This window comes from Electrona antarctica, assembly GCF_951216825.1.
Source record: "Electrona antarctica genome assembly, chromosome: 14".
Lineage (NCBI taxonomy): Eukaryota > Metazoa > Chordata > Actinopteri > Myctophiformes > Myctophidae > Electrona > Electrona antarctica.
Genome location: NC_136795.1, coordinates 17,566,191 through 17,588,691, shown reverse-complemented (window position 1 = coordinate 17,588,691; position 22,501 = coordinate 17,566,191). Strand labels below are relative to the sequence as shown.

Below are 22,501 nucleotides of genomic sequence, written 5' to 3'. Positions count from 1 at the left end.
GGATTTGCAATGCATTTTTGAAAGTATGCTTAAATTGTGTGGTCTCGTAAAAGTTTGAGATAGGATTTTTAGATTTTCATGAGCTGTATGCCATAATTAAAAAGGTTTAAAATACTTTTGTGCAATGAATTGAGAATATATGAAAGTTTCACTTTTTAATTATGATTGTAAATTAACTTTTACAAAATATTCATTTTTTTTTTTTACAAGGAGCTGTAAAGGACTGATTTAAAATGTAAGACTGTTTGACACCATGTCACCAATAGGTGGCACTGTATAACGGCCACAGGGAGGCAACAAAGACTGACTGTTCTGTTCTGGCAGAAACCCTTGACGGGTGATTTCACAATTCTGCAAAATGCAATAATACTGCATTAATTTGTTAACTGTCAGTTGACTGCATATAAAATATATTTATTCGTTATAATGTATATTGATTGAGTTTCCAGAGATTCTTTCTAAACGATACGTCTTCAAAGTTAGTGAATAGTTTATCTGGTAGTAGTAGTGTAGTCTGGTAGTGTAGTCTGGTAAACATTGTGTAATAGTATTGTAATTAAATACAGACTTTAACTTGTCGTGGTCACGTGACCTCTTGTTTGGACACTCAGCACTTCCTGTGTGGGGGGGTATTAAACTGAGAGCGCCGCACAGTCAAGGTAAGCTTTGTTTAAATAAGCAAAATCAACAATGTCCATAACTGTGTGGTGAAATGAATGAAATTGTCAACATTGTAATGTCAGGGTTACAGGGTAGCTATCGAATCACAGATTAGGATTTGATATCAAAACTGCTAGCTAGCTAGAGCTAACGATACTATGGTAGCAGATTCAGTTTAATGATGTAAATTTGTAGGCTGTGAGCCGAGGAGGGTATAAAATACATAGATATAATTTATTACATAATGTAATGTGAGTCACTGTTAACCGGAGACAAACTCCTTAACCATGTGTAAAAGCATGTCTGGCCAATAAATCAGATTGTGATTCTGTTCTGGTGTCAGTATGTTTACTAGTCTAAAAACTGTTATTATACTACTATCACGATTTGATAGCTCAGATATCAGTTAAATATTCTCATATGTAACCAATAAGCTACGTCTTTATTTTTGATTATCTATATTTGAGAAGCAAAAATGATCCAGCTAAATTGTATTCATTCCATGGAACAGCTGCTGCCCTACTAGCAAACACCAGATGGGGTGTGTTGTGTGAAATGCTTTGTTCAGCTGAGCTGGTTCCATGTAGTTCCAGAGATGCTCATTGTTTACTATGTAAACCATGCCAATCCTATGTAAACCATGCCAGTCCATGCCAGGCTGTACCAGCTGTTACTTTTAAACGTGTGGCTGAGGGTCACAGTAATTTCAGCACAGACTGGCACAAATGCCCCATTCCCCCCAAAATCTAAATCTCCTTCAGAATAAATGAGGGCTGCCCTAGTGTAGTGGTTAGTAGTGGCTTTTCATGTGGAAGGTTGTGGGTTTGAACCCTGCCTGGGGTCAAGGTCATGCGATCGCAACAGGTTCCTATCCTAAACGCCAAATTAAATGGGTTCAGATCTGAGCCAAGTTTCCTGAGGAGGCGCGTCTACTCGGAAGCCTTTCCTGGACGGGTATCCTATCTGGATGTAAAAACAAATCCAAATAACTGGACATGTGTGTCTGTCCACAGTAGGACCTTTTTAAAATAAATAATAATAATAATTATTGTATATCTTGTAAGGCTTATACAGTATAACATTGTTGAATACATACAAATACAATATCAAACAGTATAACTTAGCAGTATAACTATACTGCTTGGTATTAGTATTTGTATGTATTCAACAGTCGAGTCAAACCGGTAATTTATTTAAAGTTATTACCCTTTAATTGACTATGATGGGCATGTTGACTGTGTTGATAATATACTGTCATTGTCAGTGTTTTGCTTGTTGAGATTTCCCATCACCTTTTCTGTTATGTGACGTGCGGATTGAAATCGCTGGGCTTCTGGTTGTAATTTTTAGTATGATAATGTGTCCTGCTTTTCTGTTGTTATAGTAATGGTTATACAACAACCATTAGCCCTCTGGGTTAGTGTTGACCCTGATAATCTTTCTCTTTTTGTTTGACTGTATGTCACTGTGCAATCTGGCAGCCACAAAAAAACAAACACGCCACATAGAACATGACATTAGACATTTTCCCACCTGCTTCCCTGTACTGTCCACATATTTCAACATAAACATACAGGAAACCACTGAGCAGCAAAACTGGTTTGCAGAGCTCACTTTTCACACAGCCACTTTTAGTAGAAGAGATTCTAGAGAACAAAGGAATCACTGGCAGCGGCAATCAAGTTATAAGGTTCAGAATCTCCAGTAATTCAATAAATGCTATAATGTTGGTAAAATTGGTTTAAAACTTGACATTTTAGCTTGATGCGAGGTTCTGTCATACATAATTGGTGCTGCTAAGCCTATAATGGAACACTGTAGCTCCATGTTATGTTAGTATGATGCTGGTCCCACCAAAAAAGCGTAGTGTAAAGCCCTAACCACACCAAAGGGTCGAAACGGTTGGACCCAAGGAGTTGCATGGAGACCCTTTGGTGTGGTTTGGGCTTTACTCTGCACTTTATTTCAATTACCTAATTCCTGCACATTTCTGCACTGTTAAAGAAAAAAACCTGCACTGAATAACGAAAAAACCTTTGAGACTTTACTCAACATGTTTCTTCTTCAAGTGTCCTATTAACAATAAGTTTGATCGATGTAGACAAGAATACAGTGTTATTAATACAGCTATAAACTTGTATGTAGCAACTCAATGGACCGTCTATGTTCACTTGTCATCTCCCCCAATATATTGGACATTCTGTATCATCAGGTTTGCAGCGGAAGCCAAGGATAAACTGTCTTTAGAGACGGATAATAGTCTGTTACTAGCCTGAGCTGTGCTTTTGCCTTCACTTGTGCTTGAGTCCACCAATCCACCTACACAACAAGAGTGAGTCAGTGTTTAAGTGTGTAGGTGTGATGTTTTTGACAGAATTCAGTAAGCAGAGTCTTGAGTGATCGGAAGACGATGTCGACAGAGAGGATGGAGAAGAGTGTGACAGTCTCCAACGGAGCAGGGCCAGTGTATGAAGAAAAAGAGTCCGCACTTGGGTATGTCCTCCACTAATCATGTGTGGTGTGGTCCTTGAAAGACCACTCGGTGGCAACAGAGCATTTAGACTGCTACATTAAACCCTGTTGTGTTTTTGTCTCTAGTCCCGATGACCTGTCTGAGCTGCTGGCAGCAGGGACCAAAGAGGTTCATGAGAAGGCTGAGAACACCCAGTTTGTCAAAGACTTCCTCAGGGGACGAATCCGCAAAGAGCTGTTCAAGGTCAGTCTGCAGAGGAACAGAGAATGTGTTGCTTTCTGAGGCCATAGCTTCTACAATAGTATTGCTCTTGAAGGTTAAAAGGAATACTCCTCTTTGCTACCATATCCCCATATCTAAGTTCGACAACCCTATAAGTATCTCTGAAGCAGGAATTCAAAACCAAAGAAGTGCCTTTTCTTAGCAAGTGTTGCATGTAAAAAGGTTTCGCATTCATCAACACAGTTAATGTCACATATTGATTATACATTCACACACTGGATGGTAGAGCATTGCTTGAATTCATGGAAGGTGGAAGGCCTGCAAAATGAAGCCAAAGCATCTGTCATTTTAGATTTTAGTGTTGGCTGATTCAAAATAGCAGACATACAAGCTCACAGTGCGTCACTTCGTGCCGCCGCTTGTACGCTACTTTTGAACATTTTTGTAAAATCTTGGAAGTGTCCAGTGTTCATTTCGACAGCAAATTCTGATTTAGTCTTAGTCTTTTGAATAACACACCATTTAGTTTTAGTCCTATTTAGTCATCTGAAATCATTTAGTCTTAGTCAACAAAAACTATTGATTTAGAAGGCATATTTTGTAGAACCGGCCCCAGGCTTAATGTGTTCAAATGAATCTATCTGGTTCACATTGGCATATTTGCTAACTGTTTCCTCTGGCTCTCTGCAGCTTGGTGCGGTGGCGCTCTACTACACGTACACTGCCATGGAGGAGGAGATTGAAAAGAACAAAGAGCACCCCCAGTTTGCCCCTCTCTATTTCCCTACAGAGCTGCATCGACACGAGGCCTTGGGCCGTGACCTGGAATACTTCTACGGTCCAGACTGGCAGAGTCAGGTCAGTTGCTCCCCCGCCACCCAACAATACGTGGATCGCATCCACCAGGTGGGTGAGGAGGACCCAGTGCTGCTGGTGGCCCACGCTTATACCCGCTACATGGGCGATCTATCCGGGGGCCAGGTGCTAAAGAAGGTGGCCCAGCGGGCCTTGAAACTCCCGGTGACTGGAGAAGGCTTGGATTTTTATCAGTTCGACGCCATCCACAGCGCCAAGGCTTTCAAGCAGCTATACCGCAGCCGGATGAATGAGCTGGACCTGGACACAGAGACCAAGCAGAGACTGGTGGCAGAGGCGGTCAAAGCCTTCCAGTTCAACATGGAGGTGAGAAAGGGAGGGTAGGTTTAGTAAGAGAAAGTGTTAGACGAGGAAGGACAAAAAGTGGATGCACTATGAAAATTGGATGCACTATTGTGAAATCTGCACTATTGTGAAATCTGCACCACATTTTGTTGTTTTATTTTACCCTGTTTCTTGAGTAGGTTTCTTGCCAGAAGTAAAATGGTGGCTTTCTTCTACACTCTCACTCTCACGCTGATTTCATGCTATTAATTTCACAGTGACATGACTCCTGTCTCTTGATTATATATAGGCCATAGCTGTAACATTTGGAAATGCCATTTCTCATTTCTCTTAGTGACTTGCCTGCATGTTGGTTCTCTTCATGCACTCATCATGGCTTGTCAGTTAGGTCTGTAGAATTCTTCTTGTCTGTACCATAATGTCCCCCTTGTGTTTGCATTGGCAGGTGTTTGACGAGTTAGAGGAGATGGGAAAGACCATCCAGGAAGAGGTTTTAGATGCTGGCATGCCTGTCCATGGAGCTATGGATGGAGACACCAACAAATGTCCCTTCTACCAGGCCAAAACGGGTATGCCTTCCACTCAGCTTTCTACTATAATTGTATGACATAATACTAGTAATTAGGTAACGTAGAGCACATAGAATTGACAGAGACAGTCATACGGCTCTGATGAGATAATAACAATGTTATGGAAATGCTGCCACACACATTATGGCTGCCACAACTATGGTGTCTTGGTGCAGACTGTTAAGCGTTTGTGATGTAATTTGTTGCAGAGACAGATTTATTGTATAAGCAAACACACATGCCAATAAACAAGATCCTCCTGTTCTCCATCTCTTCCCACAGCGGCTGGTGGTGGAACTGCATATGCTGGTCAGCTAGCCATGGCCGCTCTCAGACATCCTACGGGACAGGTCTTGTTTGCTGCGTGGGTCGCTGCTCTGGCTGGATTGGCTGCATGGTACTTCATGTGATCCATCCCTCAGTTGCTGTGCTGCTGGCTGGGGGTATAACATGGAGGGAAAACACAAAGGAGGAAAGTGATCCCACAGAGCTCTCGGACCGTTGTTGTGAGCCATTCATCCCCAGACCCTGTAACCACCTCTTCTCCTTTTTAAGTTCCCCACCTCCCTTGCATTGGCTTTCCGGCATGGTTAGTCATCTCTCAAGCCCTTATTTTTGTAGCTGTATTGTCCCAGGTTTATACTTTGTTCTGAGGGTTGAGGAGGAGGGGGGGGGGGTTTCTTTAGTATCCTACAGAATGTAGACAGGAAACCGACAGGAGAGAGGGGGAAAGGACATGCAACACAGGTCTCCAACCAGGATTGAACCAGAGACATGATTTTGTAGATGAGGCACTATGAAAACACACACATGGTGTGTTTATAGTTTGGAGGGATGTTGATGCTGAGTAATCCTTGAAACCTCACTTGAAATTTTGGTTGGTGTGCTGACTTTTTTTGCCTGCTTATTTTTGATGAACGCCAGATCCAAACAGCCAAGGCTTGACTTGACGGCCATGCTTTGACAAGCATGACGGCCCTGATAAACGTCTATAAGACCCCTGCCCTGACTTCTATACTTGGCTGCACAGATGCTGCATGCGTTAAAATGGTGGATCCATCTGTCAAAGTTGGTAAATGACAAGCTTCCAAAAAAGAAAATACTATGCATATTCTTAATTTGTGAGACAGCAGTTATTTTTATTCAGGGCAGACGGCTGTGTTCTAACAGTTATGATTTCTATGACACTTTTCAGGTCTGTTGTACAAGTAGATTAGACCTGGAAGAAGAGGAGCTGAGCGTTAATGAACCAACTAATTAACACAGACCAGACATCAAATAGTAAACTTATGAACGGTTCTCACAACGTTATTTTTCTCCTCTACACCTAGAATGTAGTTCAAAGTATTTGCACATGCACAGCTTTACAAAATAAGTACTGTATTTTAATTGGTTCATATTCCATCCTGTGTAATCTTTATCAATACACCCAGTAGTCATCTACAGAATTAGACTTGTGGTTGGAAGGCAGGCGTTTGAGCCCTACATCTAAACATCTATGTGATGAATAAACTTCTATCATTTAAAAGTACCGCAAATGCACATCTGTGCTTAGAATGACAAATAAGTAATAATGCAATTTATTATGACAAGTGCGTGCTCAAATATAACCTTGGTGTTTCTTGAAATGACATAATAGTTCTTTTTTTTGCCAACACAAATCTGTCCAAGCTGCTTCATGTTGGGTTTCATTGTACAACTTCTAACAGTCTAATTCTGACAAAACTAATTGTTTAACTCATTATACTGTGACATCCGTCCTTCAATAATGCAAATGTATGCCTAATTATAGTTCATCGTTCGATGGAGTCTAAAATTCGTTACTAAAATGTGACCAAAACAAGGCTCCAAGCTGACAGGCTTGTCTGCATAGTGACGAATGCAAAGTTCAATTGACACAAAGGCTACAAGCACTTCAGTTTAGTGTTTTATTGAAACCGAAGAGAACAGTTCACATCAGGTAACACTGATTACAGGTTACTGGCTAGAGAACAGTTCACATCAGGTAACACTGATTACAGGTTACTGGCTAGAGAACAGTTCACATCAGGTAACACTGATTACAGGTTACTGGCTAGAGAACAGTTCACATCAGGTAACACTGATTACAGGTTACTGGCTAGAGAACAGTTCACATCAGGTAACACTGATTACAGGTTACTGGCTAGAGAACAGTTCACATCAGGTAACACTGATTACAGGTTACTGGCTAGAGAACAGTTCACATCAGGTAACACTGATTACAGGTTACTGGCTAGAGAACAGTTCACATCAGGTAACACTGATTACAGGTTACTGGGTATAACCAGCCCTGCTTCTGTTTTTGTATCCATGTCTGATGGATATTAGCAATATACTGTACATGGAGATGCAATATGTGACTATTAATGTGTTACTCATATGATGGCACATGATAGCATTTTTCCACAACAGCACATGGTTTATCATGTTGCACTATTCTGCAACTATTTGCTTAATGTCATTGTATTGACATTTCCACTGATTGATTTGCTTTAACAAACTGCCATTACCTTTTGTTTAATTTCATGTTTGGAGATGTTGATTGAGACTGATTACCAAAGGACATTAACCTGAAGGACCACATATATGGAACACACAGTTCAAGCAACTGTTTTGTTTTTATTTTAATTTTAATTTTTAATACATATACATCTAGTCCATTTCATGTTTCCATAACCAGATGTGAAACTTTCCTTTTATTAGCAATTAGACTAAAAGACAAGCTGATGATATATCATATTATTGGACCCAGATTTGAAAGCCAGAGTATTACCCATTGTCACTTTGCAGGGCAAATGTATTCATGTTAATTATGTCTCATTTGCAGAAATAGCAAAATGTTGCATATCAAGGTTTTTCTTTACTTTATTGTACCCGTTTTCTTCTCGATTGAATGTCTTATTTCAAGCCTGACAGCTGGAATTGAATATTTCCAAGGAAAGCATCAAGCATGGTAATGTAAATGTCTAAGTAATCGGAAAAAGGACGTGTCATGCTCTCTCTCTCGAGTTACTAGGTGATTTCAGGTCTTTCAGTATTTGAATCTGTTGACAGAGAGCTTTGACTTTGATGTGGTTGCTTTGCTCCCATTTATCTCCTTAAATTATAGCAAGCTTTCCAATCCCTGATGCAGAGAAGCAATCTCATAACATTAGATGCTTCGCTGGGGATGTTATCTGGCAAACACATCTTGATGAGTCAGATAAAACAGTTTTGTTTGATCCAACCACATCTTTTATTTGCTTCACTGCAAATGATATGTGGGCTTTTACCTTAACTTCAGAAATTGTTGACTGATCACTGATGCACATTGTCTCTCATTGCACAGAGGAAGGGACACTTCACTAATTAGGAGACATGGTTATTTTGTGCACCTACCATCTAGATTACAAAAAGGTGACATTTTGAAGTTTCCAAAATTAGAACATTATTGGAAGGGTATTCATAATATTTTTGCAAGGTATTAAAACTGCATTGAATATGTACGTTTAGCGCTGTTAGATGGCAATGTTTTATGACCTTTAAAAACCATTAACACAATGTGTAAAGATGAATGTCTCCCCCCTTTAAGATGTCAGTATGATATAATGAAGTCCCAGTATATTGGACATGTTAAAGAAGTAGTGACTTGAATCTCAGGAGGAATGGATGTAATCGCTGGTCATACACTAAATATTTGAAGCCTTGTAGAGCATTGGTGTTTGGCCCGTAAATGTCCATTTTACTTTTTTTGCATTCTTAACCATTTTTTCAACCCTATTAAGCTTTTTCTGTGACTGACATGTCCTTGAGAGTAAGATATTAGCTGACAATTGCAGGAATTAATTGTGCTGACTATTACTGAATAAAGGTACATTTCCTGTTCGTCTGTGACTTCTTCAGGGGCAACGCTCAGTATGAATAAATGTTTAGCAGTCTCAAGCATTCTATCAAAGTTTTATCTAATGTGTTAATTTGGCCCAATTTCCTTTAGACGCTTTAGAAAACAAACATTTGCATCAAGGGTATAAATATATTATTTCTATTCATAATGAGGGCCAAAGGATAAGAATCAGTAAGACAGATTATTTTACCAACATTCTAAATATAGTGGACCATTAACAGTTTGTCTTTGTCAGTTGTAAGAGAAGTGCTCCCTTAAGTCATTTATACAAGACACTAGTCTTTCCCCCAGACCATACATTTTATTATAGATGTACAGTACATACAGTAATATATCTATGTGACACATTGATACAACTGCATAATTAACAGCTGTCTATTTACATAACTATGAATGGGTTAACTATGTAGCTGAGTTAATTCTCTGACAATGACATGGGGTTTAAAGGGGAAAAACGGGTCCATGTCTTCTCCGAAAGGGAAAGATTGGGTTGATCTTTGAATTCTGACACCACAGTTATTAGGATCAGGTGTTCCATACACTCGGCCACTAGAATTCAAAGGTAAACCCATAATCTGTCAATGTTCAACTGAATAATGACCAAAGTACAGCGGCTTGTAAGTAGGGATGAAAACATACTAGGCATGTAACAATTCACTCAACTCACGATACAATTCGTATCACGATATGATTTTTCACGATATTTTATATAATTTCTCCCCCCCAAGCTTTTGTCACATTTTTTTATTTAACTACATTGCAAAAGAAGTAGCATTACTTTTGACAGTGCAGAAACATAATTGACTTCCTTGATGTATTAATGAGCATCAACCACCATCATCACCTGGGCACAGTCACACAGACACACAGCTCCCCTCTACAGTGCTCTATTACTGAAAGTGACTCAGTCTCATCTCTCCCCAAAAGCACTTGAATATGATGGAATATGATTAAATTGTTTTTTTATTTTATTAAATCGATTCATATCGTCAGGATTAATATCGATATACGATATATCGTTACATGCCTAAAACATACCGGTCAAAAATGAACATGATAAAACAAATCAACAACGATGCTGAGGAACACTGTTTCAGCCAAGATTAAAGGTGGCCTTACACTAGCCGATAATCGGGCATTTTTGACGCTCGGGGGGTGCCCGACCGCTCAAAGCGGGATCGGCCCGATCAACATCAAGCATGTTTGATATTTGCTATCCTGTAGTGTGTGGTGCTATCAGATTGCAGATTGAAAAAAATCGGCTAGTGTAAGGCCACCTTAAGTATTTAATTCTGTCTGAAGCCTTTTTCGATCACAATTTATTTCTGTCTACATGGTGTTATCACAGCGAGCGATGTACACATTCTGGCAATTTATATCCGCAGGGCAACACAACACGCGTTGAGTTTATAAATTAAATGGACTTTGTTGTTGCCAATTTGGCTTTGACAAGAGAAGAACCTATGGGGCAGGATTCACTTGGCCAGTAGAACAAAGGGCAAGAAGCGTTCAGTCCATTATCCACTGCTAGTGAAGAAGGGTCACTGGGACAGGTACAGTATGTAAATCTGTGTTGATCAGTCCAGAGACCTTTTAGGTCTCAGCCAACACCCCGTAACACACTGCTGCATCTCCTTGTATGACCATAGCCTCGTAGCTGCTGATCTCCACTCTGCTTCGGTCCCTCTTGACGGTGGCAGCTCAGCTCCCAGTCGACCTTTTACCTGTATTGGTTGAGGGAGAAACAAAAGAGATGAATGCCTGTAGAACTGGACATTGTCCCGACGTGCTGCAGTCAGGACAATGCACGACAGCTGGATAACATTGCTGCTGTCGGGCGGAAACCTCGTATTTCAACTTTTTACAGAAGCAGGAAAAATAGCTGTGTACAATGTACAAGCTCACAATGCTCTTTTTAATACTTTAAGTGGTCGTGAAAGTGATTATAGTATGTCTGTGAAGTGTTAAACAGATGAAAAGTATTAACTAGAGCTTGTGACTAAACATAACTATATTGGATCCATTGGAAGTTGGAACACAGCTTTCTTCCCCCCCCCCCCCCCTTTACTGAATGTTTTTGGACATAAAAGCAATGGTTTCCACCCGACAGCAACAACCTGCTGAAGGTCAGACACGAGGGAGTTTCACGGGAGAAGTGTGAAATAAATACATGGATAAAAAACTACAGAGGAATTCAAGTGTGCATGCCTCCCATATATATTTACAAATGAGACCAGCCACAAACCATTCATTAAATGAAATACCAGCATAAGACTTCACATTAAGTGTACCACAGGGTAAACTCACTGTGCACAAGAGGGAGACATTCAGAATAAATCAACACTAATCCTACCTAGTTTGTGGCTGTCAAGAGGAGCTAAACAATTTCTTTAACTTGGAGAAGAAGCCTCCCTGCTTCCCTTCTTCCACCTCCTGCCCTGCCTCAGAACGCTTAGCACTGCTGCCCCCACCTGGACATAGAGCAGCACTGCGTCAAGGAGGCAGATCATGTACACTACAGCAGTGGTTCCCAAACTTTTTAGAGACGATTTTAGAGACGAAAGAGAGATTAGATGTTTGCCTGGGACCCAAACTAGTGAAAATAGCAGATCTACAAGCTCACAACCTGTCGCGGCGTGCACCACGTTGTGGGCTTGTAGATCAGCTGTTCAGCTCTTAAACATTTGTTTTCTAATTTAAGGAATTTATTAGATTTTTCTTTAATCAATTCATGATTTTTTTTATTTGAAATAACAATAATTAAAGGGACCATAACAATTTGTCCATGACCCACAAATGGGTCGGGACCCATTGTTGGGGAACCACTGCACTACAGTATGTCTGCATATGCTGTATGTCTGCATACCGATACGTGACATCAACTCTGCAATTAAGCCCCTACCCGGTGAGAGGCAAACCGCTATAGCAGGAAACTGACAAAACAAAAAAGGCAAATAATGTGTTTATTGCATGTCTGGAGCTTAAACAGAGACGTCCTACCTGTGGTGGTGGTGGTGATGCCGGTGACCGTCCCCTCCACGTCCGCCTCGTCCTCTGCGTAGCTCATCAGTAGAGCTCTCTGTCTGTCTGTCAGGGTCCTGCACAGCAGGAAGTGAAGAGGAGTGACACAAAGAAGAGCATCTACACAAAGTCTTGCTGCAAACCAGCGTCTCTGAAGTGAAATCTTATAATTTCTAAAATTGTGTGTGTGTGTTGTCTTACTTGGGCACTTTGATTTTGACATGGACGTAGTGATCTCCGAAGCCGTAGCCACTGACACGTGCGATTCCCTTCCCAGAGAGACGGATTCTCTGGTCTGCCTGGATGCCTGCAGGGATCTGGGACCAACACCGATCCTATATTACTGTCCAGTTCAACTTTAAACCCCATTTTGGACTGAGGTTCATTCTAAAAACACCTTCTAAATCCTGACCTAAGTTTTCTGAAAAACTTCAAATATTTAATTCCAAAAATGTTATGCTGCTAGTGCTATATACTATACAAATACATAGCAACAAGAACCCCAAAAGGGGTTCCCATCCAGAAGGGTTAAAACACCAAAAGGCGTTCGTCCGTGTATGGGCGCTCGCTATTTTAGAACATTTTTAGAATGACATGCACAATTCCCATCAGTGCTGGGGTTTTTTTCATCCCTGATCCAAGAAATTAAGATGACAGTCAAATTAAACAAATTCACAATCATAACTAGTGTATTCTAATGTGTGTTTGTGTCTGTTCTTACCGATAAGTTGAGTGTTTCATAGAGGCCCTGTGATCTTGCTGTGCCTCCCAGAATGGCTTGGGCCACAGAAATGAGCAGGTCAGAGTGGACATCTGCACCGTCCCTCCTGAACACCGGACTCTTCTGGACCTGGGCACCAAAACACATCATACCACACAGCCAGTCACAAATCTGTGTACATTTCAGAGATGGGCACAAAATCAAGAGAATTTCGTGAAAATGACAGGAACCCTCCCTTGTCAGCATCACATTGTGTGCCTGACAGCCACGGAGTCAACACACAGCACTCTGCACCGTGCTGGCAAATCTTTGCTATAATGCTTGATTTACAGTTGATTTTATTTCTTCAGCAAATCAACATTTCTCCATTATGATTATAGTATTTTAAAGTTACCACATCTGTATGGTTCCTATAGTATATTTTAATGTATACCGTCATGTATTACTAAGAAGAATATAATTTGTAGCCAGTGACATTTCTAGAAATAGCAATATTGTTGGAAAGGCAAGGCAATAACCATTGTGGAGACTATAGCGAGAAAGACTTCAGACTTGAAGCAACTGGAGCGATCTATGGAACACCATTCTAACAAAAGATATTGCTATGGAATGACCCCCCCCCCCCCCCATTAATTTGACTGCAGAACCACATTTTCCATCATAGTCTGAAAGGGAAAACGCATCTCTTCAGACTCTCACCCCTTAGCACTCCACTTGTATTAATGTCATACAAGCTAGTTATAATATGTAAGTGGATTACTTGTCCACAAATGAAAGTATGTTATTTAGACCAGCGTTATGAGAATTTTTTCATTATGTTATGAGAATTCATTTTTACCGCGGCTTTTGCGATGCGCAATGCAGTTGGCTTGAATTGGTTACGGCTGTACTATTTACAGTAGGCTACGCTATGTGTTGTCAGATGCACGGTTGAAATCATCATTATATGGGTTTCATTCAAGTACTGTATCACACTGTCTGTAGGCTACTCCTCCTTGGCTCAGAGACGCTTCATTTTCACTCTGCCCACCCACTCCAATTAGTTGGACCCCAGTTTCCGCATCATATTAACTGGTGTGTTTTGGGTGTCGTATCATTTCACTGGCACTCCTGCAGCAACAGTGCTGTAGGTCCGTCTGACTCTGACTCCGAGACATCCACCACTGCAGTTTCTACGTGCAGGCTGCTGCTAGTCAAAGTATTTGCCTTGTCTTCCACACTTTTATAGTTCGATTGCCCATTTTAACTACGGTAGGCCTGCGCTATACGTGCTGTAGATATCTTGGGTTAACTTGCCACCCTTTGTAGCGGTCCATGAACGCATCGTCGGGCAGTGCTCGAGTCGGCACAAAGCCAACGTAAACACGGCACTCGGTGACAGCACAAAGCAAAACTTGGACCCGCCCCCCCCCGATTTATGGATTGGAAGCATCAGAATTCAGAACTGAAAAAAGCACCAATCCAAGTGCAGAAGTGAGACAGCTCAATGTCTCACAGTATGTGGAGGTTCCTATGATTTGTGTTAGACTCTTACCCGGAACGTGATGAACACCTCTTTCTTGCCGACAGGCATCCTGACCGTCTGGCCTTCCTCCACCCCTAAAAAAAAGAAACAAGAAGGAATAAAAAAATAAGAAAAAACCACAATCACTGCTAGGGACCATGTACATTGATGTGCACAATAAATAGTCATTACTTAGCTAACCTTTTTTTTTTCATTAGGTAATTAGCACAAGAATTCGGAGTGAAACCCAACAGTAGGTGAGTGGCTCTCACCTGCAGGCACGGGGACAACCACCGTCTTCCTCTGTTTGGTCTGTCCGCTCCCCTTGCAGGAGTTGCAAGGGTGGGAGATTACTGTGCCTTTTCCACCACACCGCCGACAGGTCGAGCGCATCACAAAGGGCCCTGTATTCACCGTCTCCTATACAAGACACGTGCAGTCTTTTTTTTTATAGCAAAGCTGCACACAGAACATGCTGCGCCTTTGGGTAGCTTAGCAAGAAAAGGTTTGGCGCATAATATATTGGCCATCGTTTGACTTTTTGGATGACATTGGTAACAGCAATTATTAGGGATGCACAATAATTATCGGCCCAATATCAGGAATTATTAGTTAACTCATAATTAGCAGCCTGATAACATTATTAATAGCTCCGATAATATATTGTACAATATATATTCTTTATTTATAATTTCATATGCTTGCAGTTCTGACTGCTAAATGATTATTTGTTTCATCTGCTGACAAAGCACACAGCGTATCATAGGTATGATGTACTGTATTTGCTTAGGTCAAAGCTACGTCTTTTTGTGTGTATATATTTTCATCAATCGGTTATTAGTATCAATCTTGAGAAGCATGAAGTTATTGATATCAGTTTTAAAAAAATCAATATCGTGCATCCCTAGCAATTATGCAACCGATGTGTTTCAACTTTCAACATATTTCCAAAATAGCTGATCTACAAGCTCACAATGCGTCTCATCAAAATTAGTTGTAAAGCTTGTAGATCGGCCATTTATAGAAACTTTAATAAATGAATCAAATATTTTGCACTTGGTCAATACACTGCCTCCGTCCTAAAATGCTGAAAATAGTTCGGGAGTAAAGCAGGTGACCCTCCTCCCCCAGTAATTCCGTTTAGTTTTTGCAGTCGAGCAAATTTGTCCCAATATAAATTCAATGAATCAAACCATAGTATTTACTAAGCTTGTTGCTTAGCAGAAATGACAATTAAAAATATATACTATTACTTGAAAGATATTTTAAAAACTGAGAATGGAAATGACAACTTCCTGTTATCAGATTTCAGGAGGCGTAATTACAGACTGTGTAGCATTTAGAGATTGTAGAATAATAGTCTGGCTACGCAAGACTATTACAAAATCAAGATCGACATCGGACAAAAATAAATGGTATCTGTTGTGCTCTAAAAAGTGGTTATATAACAGGACTCACGTACCATGCCAGAACCATTGCAGTAGTGGCAGTGCTGGACCTTGGTCCCGGGCTCGTGGCCCTTGCCGTCACAACGTTGACAGGTGTCGTCCAAATTGACAGACATCTCTTTGTTCACTCCCTTTGCCGCCTGAGTGAATGTCAGCTCCATGATGTACTGCAACAAAACAAACACTTAATTCAGATGCCATTTTGGATCCAATAACATTTGTATAATTTGCCTGTAATATTTACACTCTGTTATGAACCCCAACCTGATTAGGATTCCACAGCAATATTCTGCACCACTGACCTCTTGTGGCTGATCAAATATGGCACCGAAGTCTCCGAAGCCCCGGGCTCCAGAAAACTCGCCAAATATCTTGCGGAAAAGCTCCTCTGGGTTCACGTTTGTGGTCTGTCCACTCCAGTACTGCTGGCCTCCACCTCTTCCTGCCTGGCCGGTATCAAAGCCTGCTGAGCCATATGTATCGTACTGCTTCCTCTTCACCTCGTCACTCAACACCTGAAGGGATATGATATGGTCACAGGGGGGTTACACCTCACATCGTTTTTTGTTTCTTTTAGATTGGCTATTTTGGTTGTTTTTTGTTTAATAATGAAAGAAAGAAAGAAAGAAAGACAAGTGATTTGATTTTGTCTATATCGTTCCACACTAACTACAGCTGTCAGATATTCTTACTCTTGCATCTGTAAAGGCTAAATCCTAAAACGTGTCATCTAACAATGATGAGGATCGTAAATACTAAATGATCCACGATGATTGAAGCATGCCATGATATCTAATACATTTGGAAAGATTTTTTTGAGGGCCCCTCCTATAAAAAGCTATAGTGTAGATTCTGTCTGAACACAAACATTAAATGCCATTGACAATGAATTGGAGAATTAACGTCATATGTGTCTGAGCAAATCGGCTGTCTGTGCAAACCCTTGGCCAATAATAAGGGACCACTATTATTGGTGACGTAACTAAGGTATGTTTCACTTAAATTCCCATTGACAATGAATGGAGAATTTACGTTATGATGATGTACGATGATAACAGCGCCCCTCACTTCACATGGGTGTGATTTTTTACCACTGCACAGTTTTACTCAGACTATCCAATGGTGTGGTGAGAGGCTGAGAGCAGTTAGCAATAGAGAGTATGCACATGCATGATTTTCCCATCAGGAAAGGAGTGGCAAAACATTGAGCAGCATGGAGTGTTGGAGTTTGGAAGCGCTCGTTGGAAATCACTGAACCGTCCTGCGTACCACCTTTACGTTTCTAAATGTCACATAATGCAGGAGGCAGCAAAATGTTGTGTTATTGAAAACAAGTACTTGAAAACAATTAAATGCAGGGCATTTCTTGACAGAAAGTAGCTCATAACGTTTCTATGGTGGATTTTTATGAAACAAAAACTTTGCAGATAGAAAGAGGATAATTCAAGCTTTTCGTACAGCTGCAATGTTGGTGAGTTTAACATTGTTTAATGCAATCAGAGGACTTTTCTGTTTGGATGAATGGGCTGTCAAGGCCAGAAAGTCGTTTTTTGCCACTCAGTGGGCGTTCCCGCATAACTTCCAGGTACGATGATGATGTCACGCGCAAATCATCGTACCTGGAAGTTATGCAGGAACTGTCTGTTTGCATTAAACAATGTTAAACTCACCAACATTGCAGCTGAACGAAAAGCTTGAATTATCCTATATCTGCAAAGTTTGTTTCATGAAAAACCACCATAGAAACGTTATGAGCTACTTTCTGTCAAGAAATGCCCCGCATTTGATTATTAAGTAATATTAATTATTAAGTGTCAGAGTTTGGAAGTGCTTGTTTTCAATAACACAACATTTTGCTGCCTCCTGCATCCTGTGACATTTAGAAACAGGTGGTACGCAGGACGGTTGAGTGATTTCCAACGAGCGCTTCCAAACTCCAACACTCCATGCTGCTCAATGTTTTGCCACTCAGTCTAGATGAGGGATGTGTGTCCTGATGGGAGTAGAAGGGAAAGTAGGTGCAAAGTGGAAGCTTTGTAGTAAGACTGGGTCCAAACCTCATAAGCTTCAGCCAGCTGAGCAAATTTCTCCTTAGCCTGAGGGTCTTCTTTGTTTGTGTCAGGATGATACTTCTTGGCCATCTGATGAAGGACAACAAATGAGAGTATACTGTCATCATCTATGCCGATAGGACAAAAACATTTTTTATACTACAATCGGTATCGGCAATTATACAGCCAATGTGTTTTAACCTCTTTCAACCTGGCGTGCTTATCAGAATCTTTCAAAAGTAACAGATCTACAAGTCTATATGTTGCAATGTGATGCATTGTGAGCCTGTATGCCAGCTATTTTAGAAAATGTTTGAATTGGGCTTAATTGCATGGAGTGCCGTGATACGTTTTGTTAAAATTAAATGTTAAACATCTCTATATTCCATGATCAGGAATCATTGCTAGAGTGTTTGTTCAATAACAGAGTCTTTCCAACTCTTCAGGTATAGTTAGCCGCAATTTGCAACTCTAGATTATTTTTATAATGGGATGAATCTAGAGTTGCAATACCCTCCATTGACTGAAATTCTGTGCAGGTGATTCTTTTTCTAAGTGTAGAAAAAAAATAGTATGCTAATGGCTGAATCATCGGCCACAACAATACATTCGGTCTGGCTCTAGTAATCACAGTGTAGTGCTCGAACAGGAAGAAGCAGACCTGATAGTATGCTTTCTTGATCTCCTTCTGGGTGGATGTTTTAGGAACCCCCAGAATCTGGTAAAAATCCTGCTTGTTGTTGGAAGAGACACTTGTGTGGAAGGACAGCGACCCTGGAACTAAAGGAATGGTGAGTTTAGTAAGAAATTCTGCCTCTTCATCAAACATCATCTCATTCTGGCCATATCAGAATTTGTGTCCTCACTTTTGTCTTCAATGTTTGCGTTTACACACTTTTGTTTTCAATGTTTGTTTACACACTTTTGTCTTCAATGTTTGCATTACAAGCTATACATAGTAGGGGCTAGTGCCCCTCAAAAAATTATTCTGTGCATGGAGGGACCTAGCCGCAATTTGCAACTCTAGATTTTTTTATAATGGGATGAATCTAGAGTTGCAATACCCTCCATTGACTCCCCACTCATCATTTTGCGTTTGCGATCTGCTTGTCTTAAACGACGTTAAACTCACCAACATTGCAGCTGTAGTCCAAGCTTGAATTATTCTCTTTCAATCTGCAAAGCTTGTTTTTCATAAAAATCCCCCGTAGACATGTTATGAGCTACTTTCTGTCAAGAAGAAGAAATGTTGGAGTTTGGAAGCGCTCGTTTTTATTAAGGGGTCGCGCTGCTGCCTCCTGCATTATGTGCAAATGCGAAACAGATGCATGCAGGGACGTTCAGTGACTTACGACGAGCGCTTCCAAACTCCAGCACTTAGAAAAAGAATCACTTGCACAGAATTTCTTGACAGAAAGTAGCTCATAACATGTCTACGGGGGATTTTTATGAAAAACAAGCTTTGCAGATTGAAAGAGAATAATTCAAGCTTGGACTACAGCTGCAATGTTGGTGAGTTTAACGTCGTTTAAGACAAGCAGATCGCAAACGCAAAATGATGAGTGGGGAGTCAATGGAGGGTATTGCAACTCTAGATTCATCCCATTATAAAAAAATCTAGAGTTGCAAATTGCGGCTAGGAGGGACCCCAAGGGGGCAGGCAGACTTTCCAACGTTGAAGCTCTGGGTCCTAGTGGTAGGAGGAGGGACTACAGGCGGACCCGTGGATTCATGACCGGGAAACCCCGTGCAGCTGGGCTTTAACGTTGAGCGCTCGGTTGCCCTACGTCACTCAGGACCTCAAAGTTGAGGTCCTGGGAGGGACTTCCGGCAGTCTTCCGGGTGCTTCAAAACGCCACTGAGCAACTTCCACTGACATGAATAGCTGGGGGGGCGGAGCTTCGCGCTAGTTCAGTCTCTATTATATATATACTCTATGAGGGACCCCGATTAGCTCTGGTCAACCCTGATACCAAATGATGAGCTTTATACAATTTGGTTGAAATTAAACTGTCTATATGTCATGTACATGTTGGGGCACATTTATGGATTGTAAACAAAAATTATAGGCCTACAGGTAACATTTCCTGGGTAACCTCAATGACCCCTGAGGGTCCTCAGACCAAACTTTGAGAATCACCGCCACAGATGACATAACATCAAGCGTTGTCAGCTACCTTGTTCTTGCTAGCCTTTCAAAACACTGAGCCAGCTGACATCTAACGGAATCTGATGGAAGGTTCTATCTAAACACAGAGCTAAATAGTTAAACATTATGTCATGTCAACATGTGACATTAGTAAACAATTACAATATCTATAAAAGCAAGCACTGTCGCATACCAAACATTGCATAAAATACACCATACATGCACGGTAGGTCAGTCAGTGACTGCATGAGTGCATGGCTGTCAAGCCACATTTCAACCTGAAATAGGCAGGTAGTAATATATGCCACTGAGTTCCATCTATTTAGAACACACCAGGTCCAGTAAGTCAACATAGGAATCCGTGTGACTGTGACATGATTATATGGAGAAACGTGAACTTACAACTAGCATTCTACTAGTAGCCTAGCCTAGCTTTGGCGAGCGACACCGTCGTACCACGGAGTGCTCTGTGCTAACCTAGCGTCACAGCCGGCTTGTTTTCAGATCTGGCCTAGAGCCCGCCTACCGGATCCGGTCATTTTAACGCACACAAATGCACGCTACACGGACCGACTCCGTATCCGCTCTAGACCGGATCTGCAAGCGGCTCAGTGAATCTATCTTCGAAGGTCCACACTCCACAACATTCAGGCCGAATGCTGCTCACACGGCACTCACCCGACACTCCTCTCAATGTCAAGCCGCCGTTCGCCGTCCCCCTGCGGAACAAGCTGCCTCCCTGTCCCTGCCATCCTTTCTGGAGGCCTCCCACGGAGCAAACAGTCCGCGATCCCCCGTGAGCGGCGCGGATAAGCCCGCCGCGAGCAGCGCGCTGCTGTCCGGAGAACACAGCGACTGTTATCCAACGTGTGGAACTACGAACGGCTGAGGACGCCATCATTCCTCCTCATCCCAGTCACAGCACACTGAGCACAAGCATGAGCATTCCCTCAACAGCACACTGAGCCTCCTCTGCAACTGCGCATGCCCAACACAAAGGGGGTGTGACAGACGTGGACGGTCAAGAATCTCAAGATGTTCTTGTTTCAAGATTGTCAACATGTCGTGAAAAGGCCGCAGAACAGTAGCAGAAGACCCGTGCATGGTGTTTTGGTTAACAACTTAACAACCTATATAAGGCAGATGTGACGTGTCAAACTAGGGGTTGCTCATTAGTTTTGCACGAAAAATACTCCTTTGGCTAAAAACGTCCATAGACGTCATCGCAAATGTGATGAGGTCTGATGTCAGCACATTTGGGCAAGTGCCTATGGCCTAATTTAGCCCAATTAAGGAGTGTTTTTCATGCAAAACTAATGCTTGCAATTGATTCAGTATCATGAAAAAACCCTAGTTTGACACATCATATTTTTATGCCTTAGGTTGTTAATGGTACCCCAGCTTAGTATGCTAATTATGAAAATGCTCATTTATGCATAGCCTATAATATATGCAAGTTAGCATCCAGCAGTTTCTAAATGCTGGGAACCCATACTAACATAAAACTTTAGGATACTCATAATGTCCGGGTTCACATTCTGGCATGTGGCACAGATGATCTGAATCAGGCTAGATTTGGCTGCCAGTGTAAATGGGGCCTTGTAGACATTCTAGACAGTAGACAGCTTGCCCCTTAGGTCATCAGTGGCGTATCGGATACTTGATTCCAAAGGGCAGACAGACCCACACTTTTATACCTGTACATGGCTATCCTCCTACAGAGCTATTCCATAAAAAATGTAGGGCCATGTTGGCTCTCCACCTATTCTGTGTGTGAGTTCATGAGGAGGGGTGGTCCTGAGTCTCATTTAGGTGGTTTGCTGAAATGTTTTAAACATGCTTTAGAAATCAACATTTTCTGTTCAGCACTTGACCAAATGGTTTCTAGTCTTATCTTGACTCTTTCTTTGGAATTAGGAAAATAGAAAAGAAAGAGAGACCCACACATAGGCCTACTGTACATTAACATACTCAGTGGAAATTACAACAATATACTCCCAAATACACTCATCTTAAAATGAGTAGTCTCTAAACATAATTTACTTTTTAGTTCCCTGATCGCATTTTATGTAGTTAATGTGTTAACTCAACGGTAAAGGTATGAATTTATTAATAAATTAGAGAATTACAGTACATTTCAAGCACAACTCAATACAAAACTGTTAACTGTGGACGACACCATAAAGTATTACACTTGTTTACAATAGGGCCCACCATGTTCAATAGGGCCCACCATGTTCAATTCATCGTATACTGTTTTTATACATTTCTACACCAAAAAAAAGTTCTTATGATTGGTTTGCTACATTCTTGGCCAAATGCTTTCTACTCTTGACTCTTCTGGAATTTGGTAAATAGAGAAGCAGTCTTTTCTTTTTTTTTTACGAACTTCTGCCCCAAATTTTCCACAACTCAACCATGTAGTAGGGGAGCCTATCAATCAAATTTTGATGCCCGTGATTTTGGAATGTTAATTTTTGGAGACAGGTATATCTTGATTCTTGGGGTTACCAGAATGCCAAAAAAACATGTCTCCAATTTTTTATGTCAGGTTTAGCATGTTTAATTAGCATAATTAGCTAATAAATTGTCAAAAATGGAAATGGCAATAACTTTGA

General features: G+C 41.1%; 2 protein-coding genes across 3 annotated transcripts; one reads left to right on the top strand and one right to left on the bottom strand.

Moving 5' to 3' along the window:
* The first annotated feature begins 623 nt into the window (after positions 1 to 623).
* On the top strand, positions 624 to 8,970 carry hmox2b (heme oxygenase 2b). The gene is made up of 7 exons (XM_079520310.1): positions 624 to 659; positions 3,035 to 3,153; positions 3,259 to 3,376; positions 4,046 to 4,537; positions 4,962 to 5,085; positions 5,368 to 7,061; positions 7,377 to 8,970. Exons 2-6 carry the CDS (start codon positions 3,071 to 3,073, stop codon positions 5,493 to 5,495), a joined length of 945 nt encoding a protein of 314 aa, XP_079376436.1. The 5' UTR covers positions 624 to 659; positions 3,035 to 3,070; the 3' UTR covers positions 5,496 to 7,061; positions 7,377 to 8,970.
* Positions 8,971 to 9,939: 969 nt separating this feature from the next.
* On the bottom strand, positions 9,940 to 20,925 carry dnaja3a (DnaJ heat shock protein family (Hsp40) member A3a). Of its 2 annotated transcripts, XM_079521336.1 has the most exons (12): positions 20,562 to 20,925; positions 18,396 to 18,514; positions 17,741 to 17,824; positions 15,986 to 16,198; positions 15,698 to 15,850; positions 14,508 to 14,655; positions 14,266 to 14,330; positions 12,732 to 12,860; positions 12,212 to 12,327; positions 11,990 to 12,087; positions 11,343 to 11,460; positions 9,940 to 10,713 (listed from the first exon to the last, which is right to left on the bottom strand). In XM_079521336.1, exons 1-11 carry the CDS (start codon positions 20,782 to 20,784, stop codon positions 11,357 to 11,359), a joined length of 1,452 nt encoding a protein of 483 aa, XP_079377462.1. In that variant the 5' UTR covers positions 20,785 to 20,925; the 3' UTR covers positions 9,940 to 10,713; positions 11,343 to 11,356. The 2 variants fall into 2 exon arrangements, with proteins under 2 accessions (XP_079377462.1, XP_079377463.1); XM_079521337.1 differs by lacking the exon at positions 11,343 to 11,460 and having other exon boundaries at positions 20,562 to 20,921.
* Positions 20,926 to 22,501: the final 1,576 nt, after the last annotated feature.

Bases quoted from the DNA above. Each gene is read 5' to 3' on its own strand.
- hmox2b (XM_079520310.1), top strand. From the start codon at position 3,071: ATGTCGACAGAGAGGATGGAGAAGAGTGTGACAGTCTCCAACGGAGCA. The intron at 3,154-3,258 runs GTATGTCCTCCA...TTTTGTCTCTAG, and splicing joins GAAAAAGAGTCCGCACTTGG to TCCCGATGACCTGTCTGAGC. The intron at 3,377-4,045 runs GTCAGTCTGCAG...GGCTCTCTGCAG, and splicing joins TCCGCAAAGAGCTGTTCAAG to CTTGGTGCGGTGGCGCTCTA.
- dnaja3a (XM_079521336.1), bottom strand. From the start codon at position 20,784: ATGATGGCGTCCTCAGCCGTTCGTAGTTCCACACGTTGGATAACAGTC. The intron at 14,331-14,507 runs GTGAGAGCCACT...TCTTTTTTTTAG, and splicing joins GGTTGTCCCCGTGCCTGCAG to GGGTGGAGGAAGGCCAGACG. The intron at 12,861-14,265 runs GTAAGAGTCTAA...TTTGGTGCCCAG, and splicing joins AGGTGTTCATCACGTTCCGG to GTCCAGAAGAGTCCGGTGTT.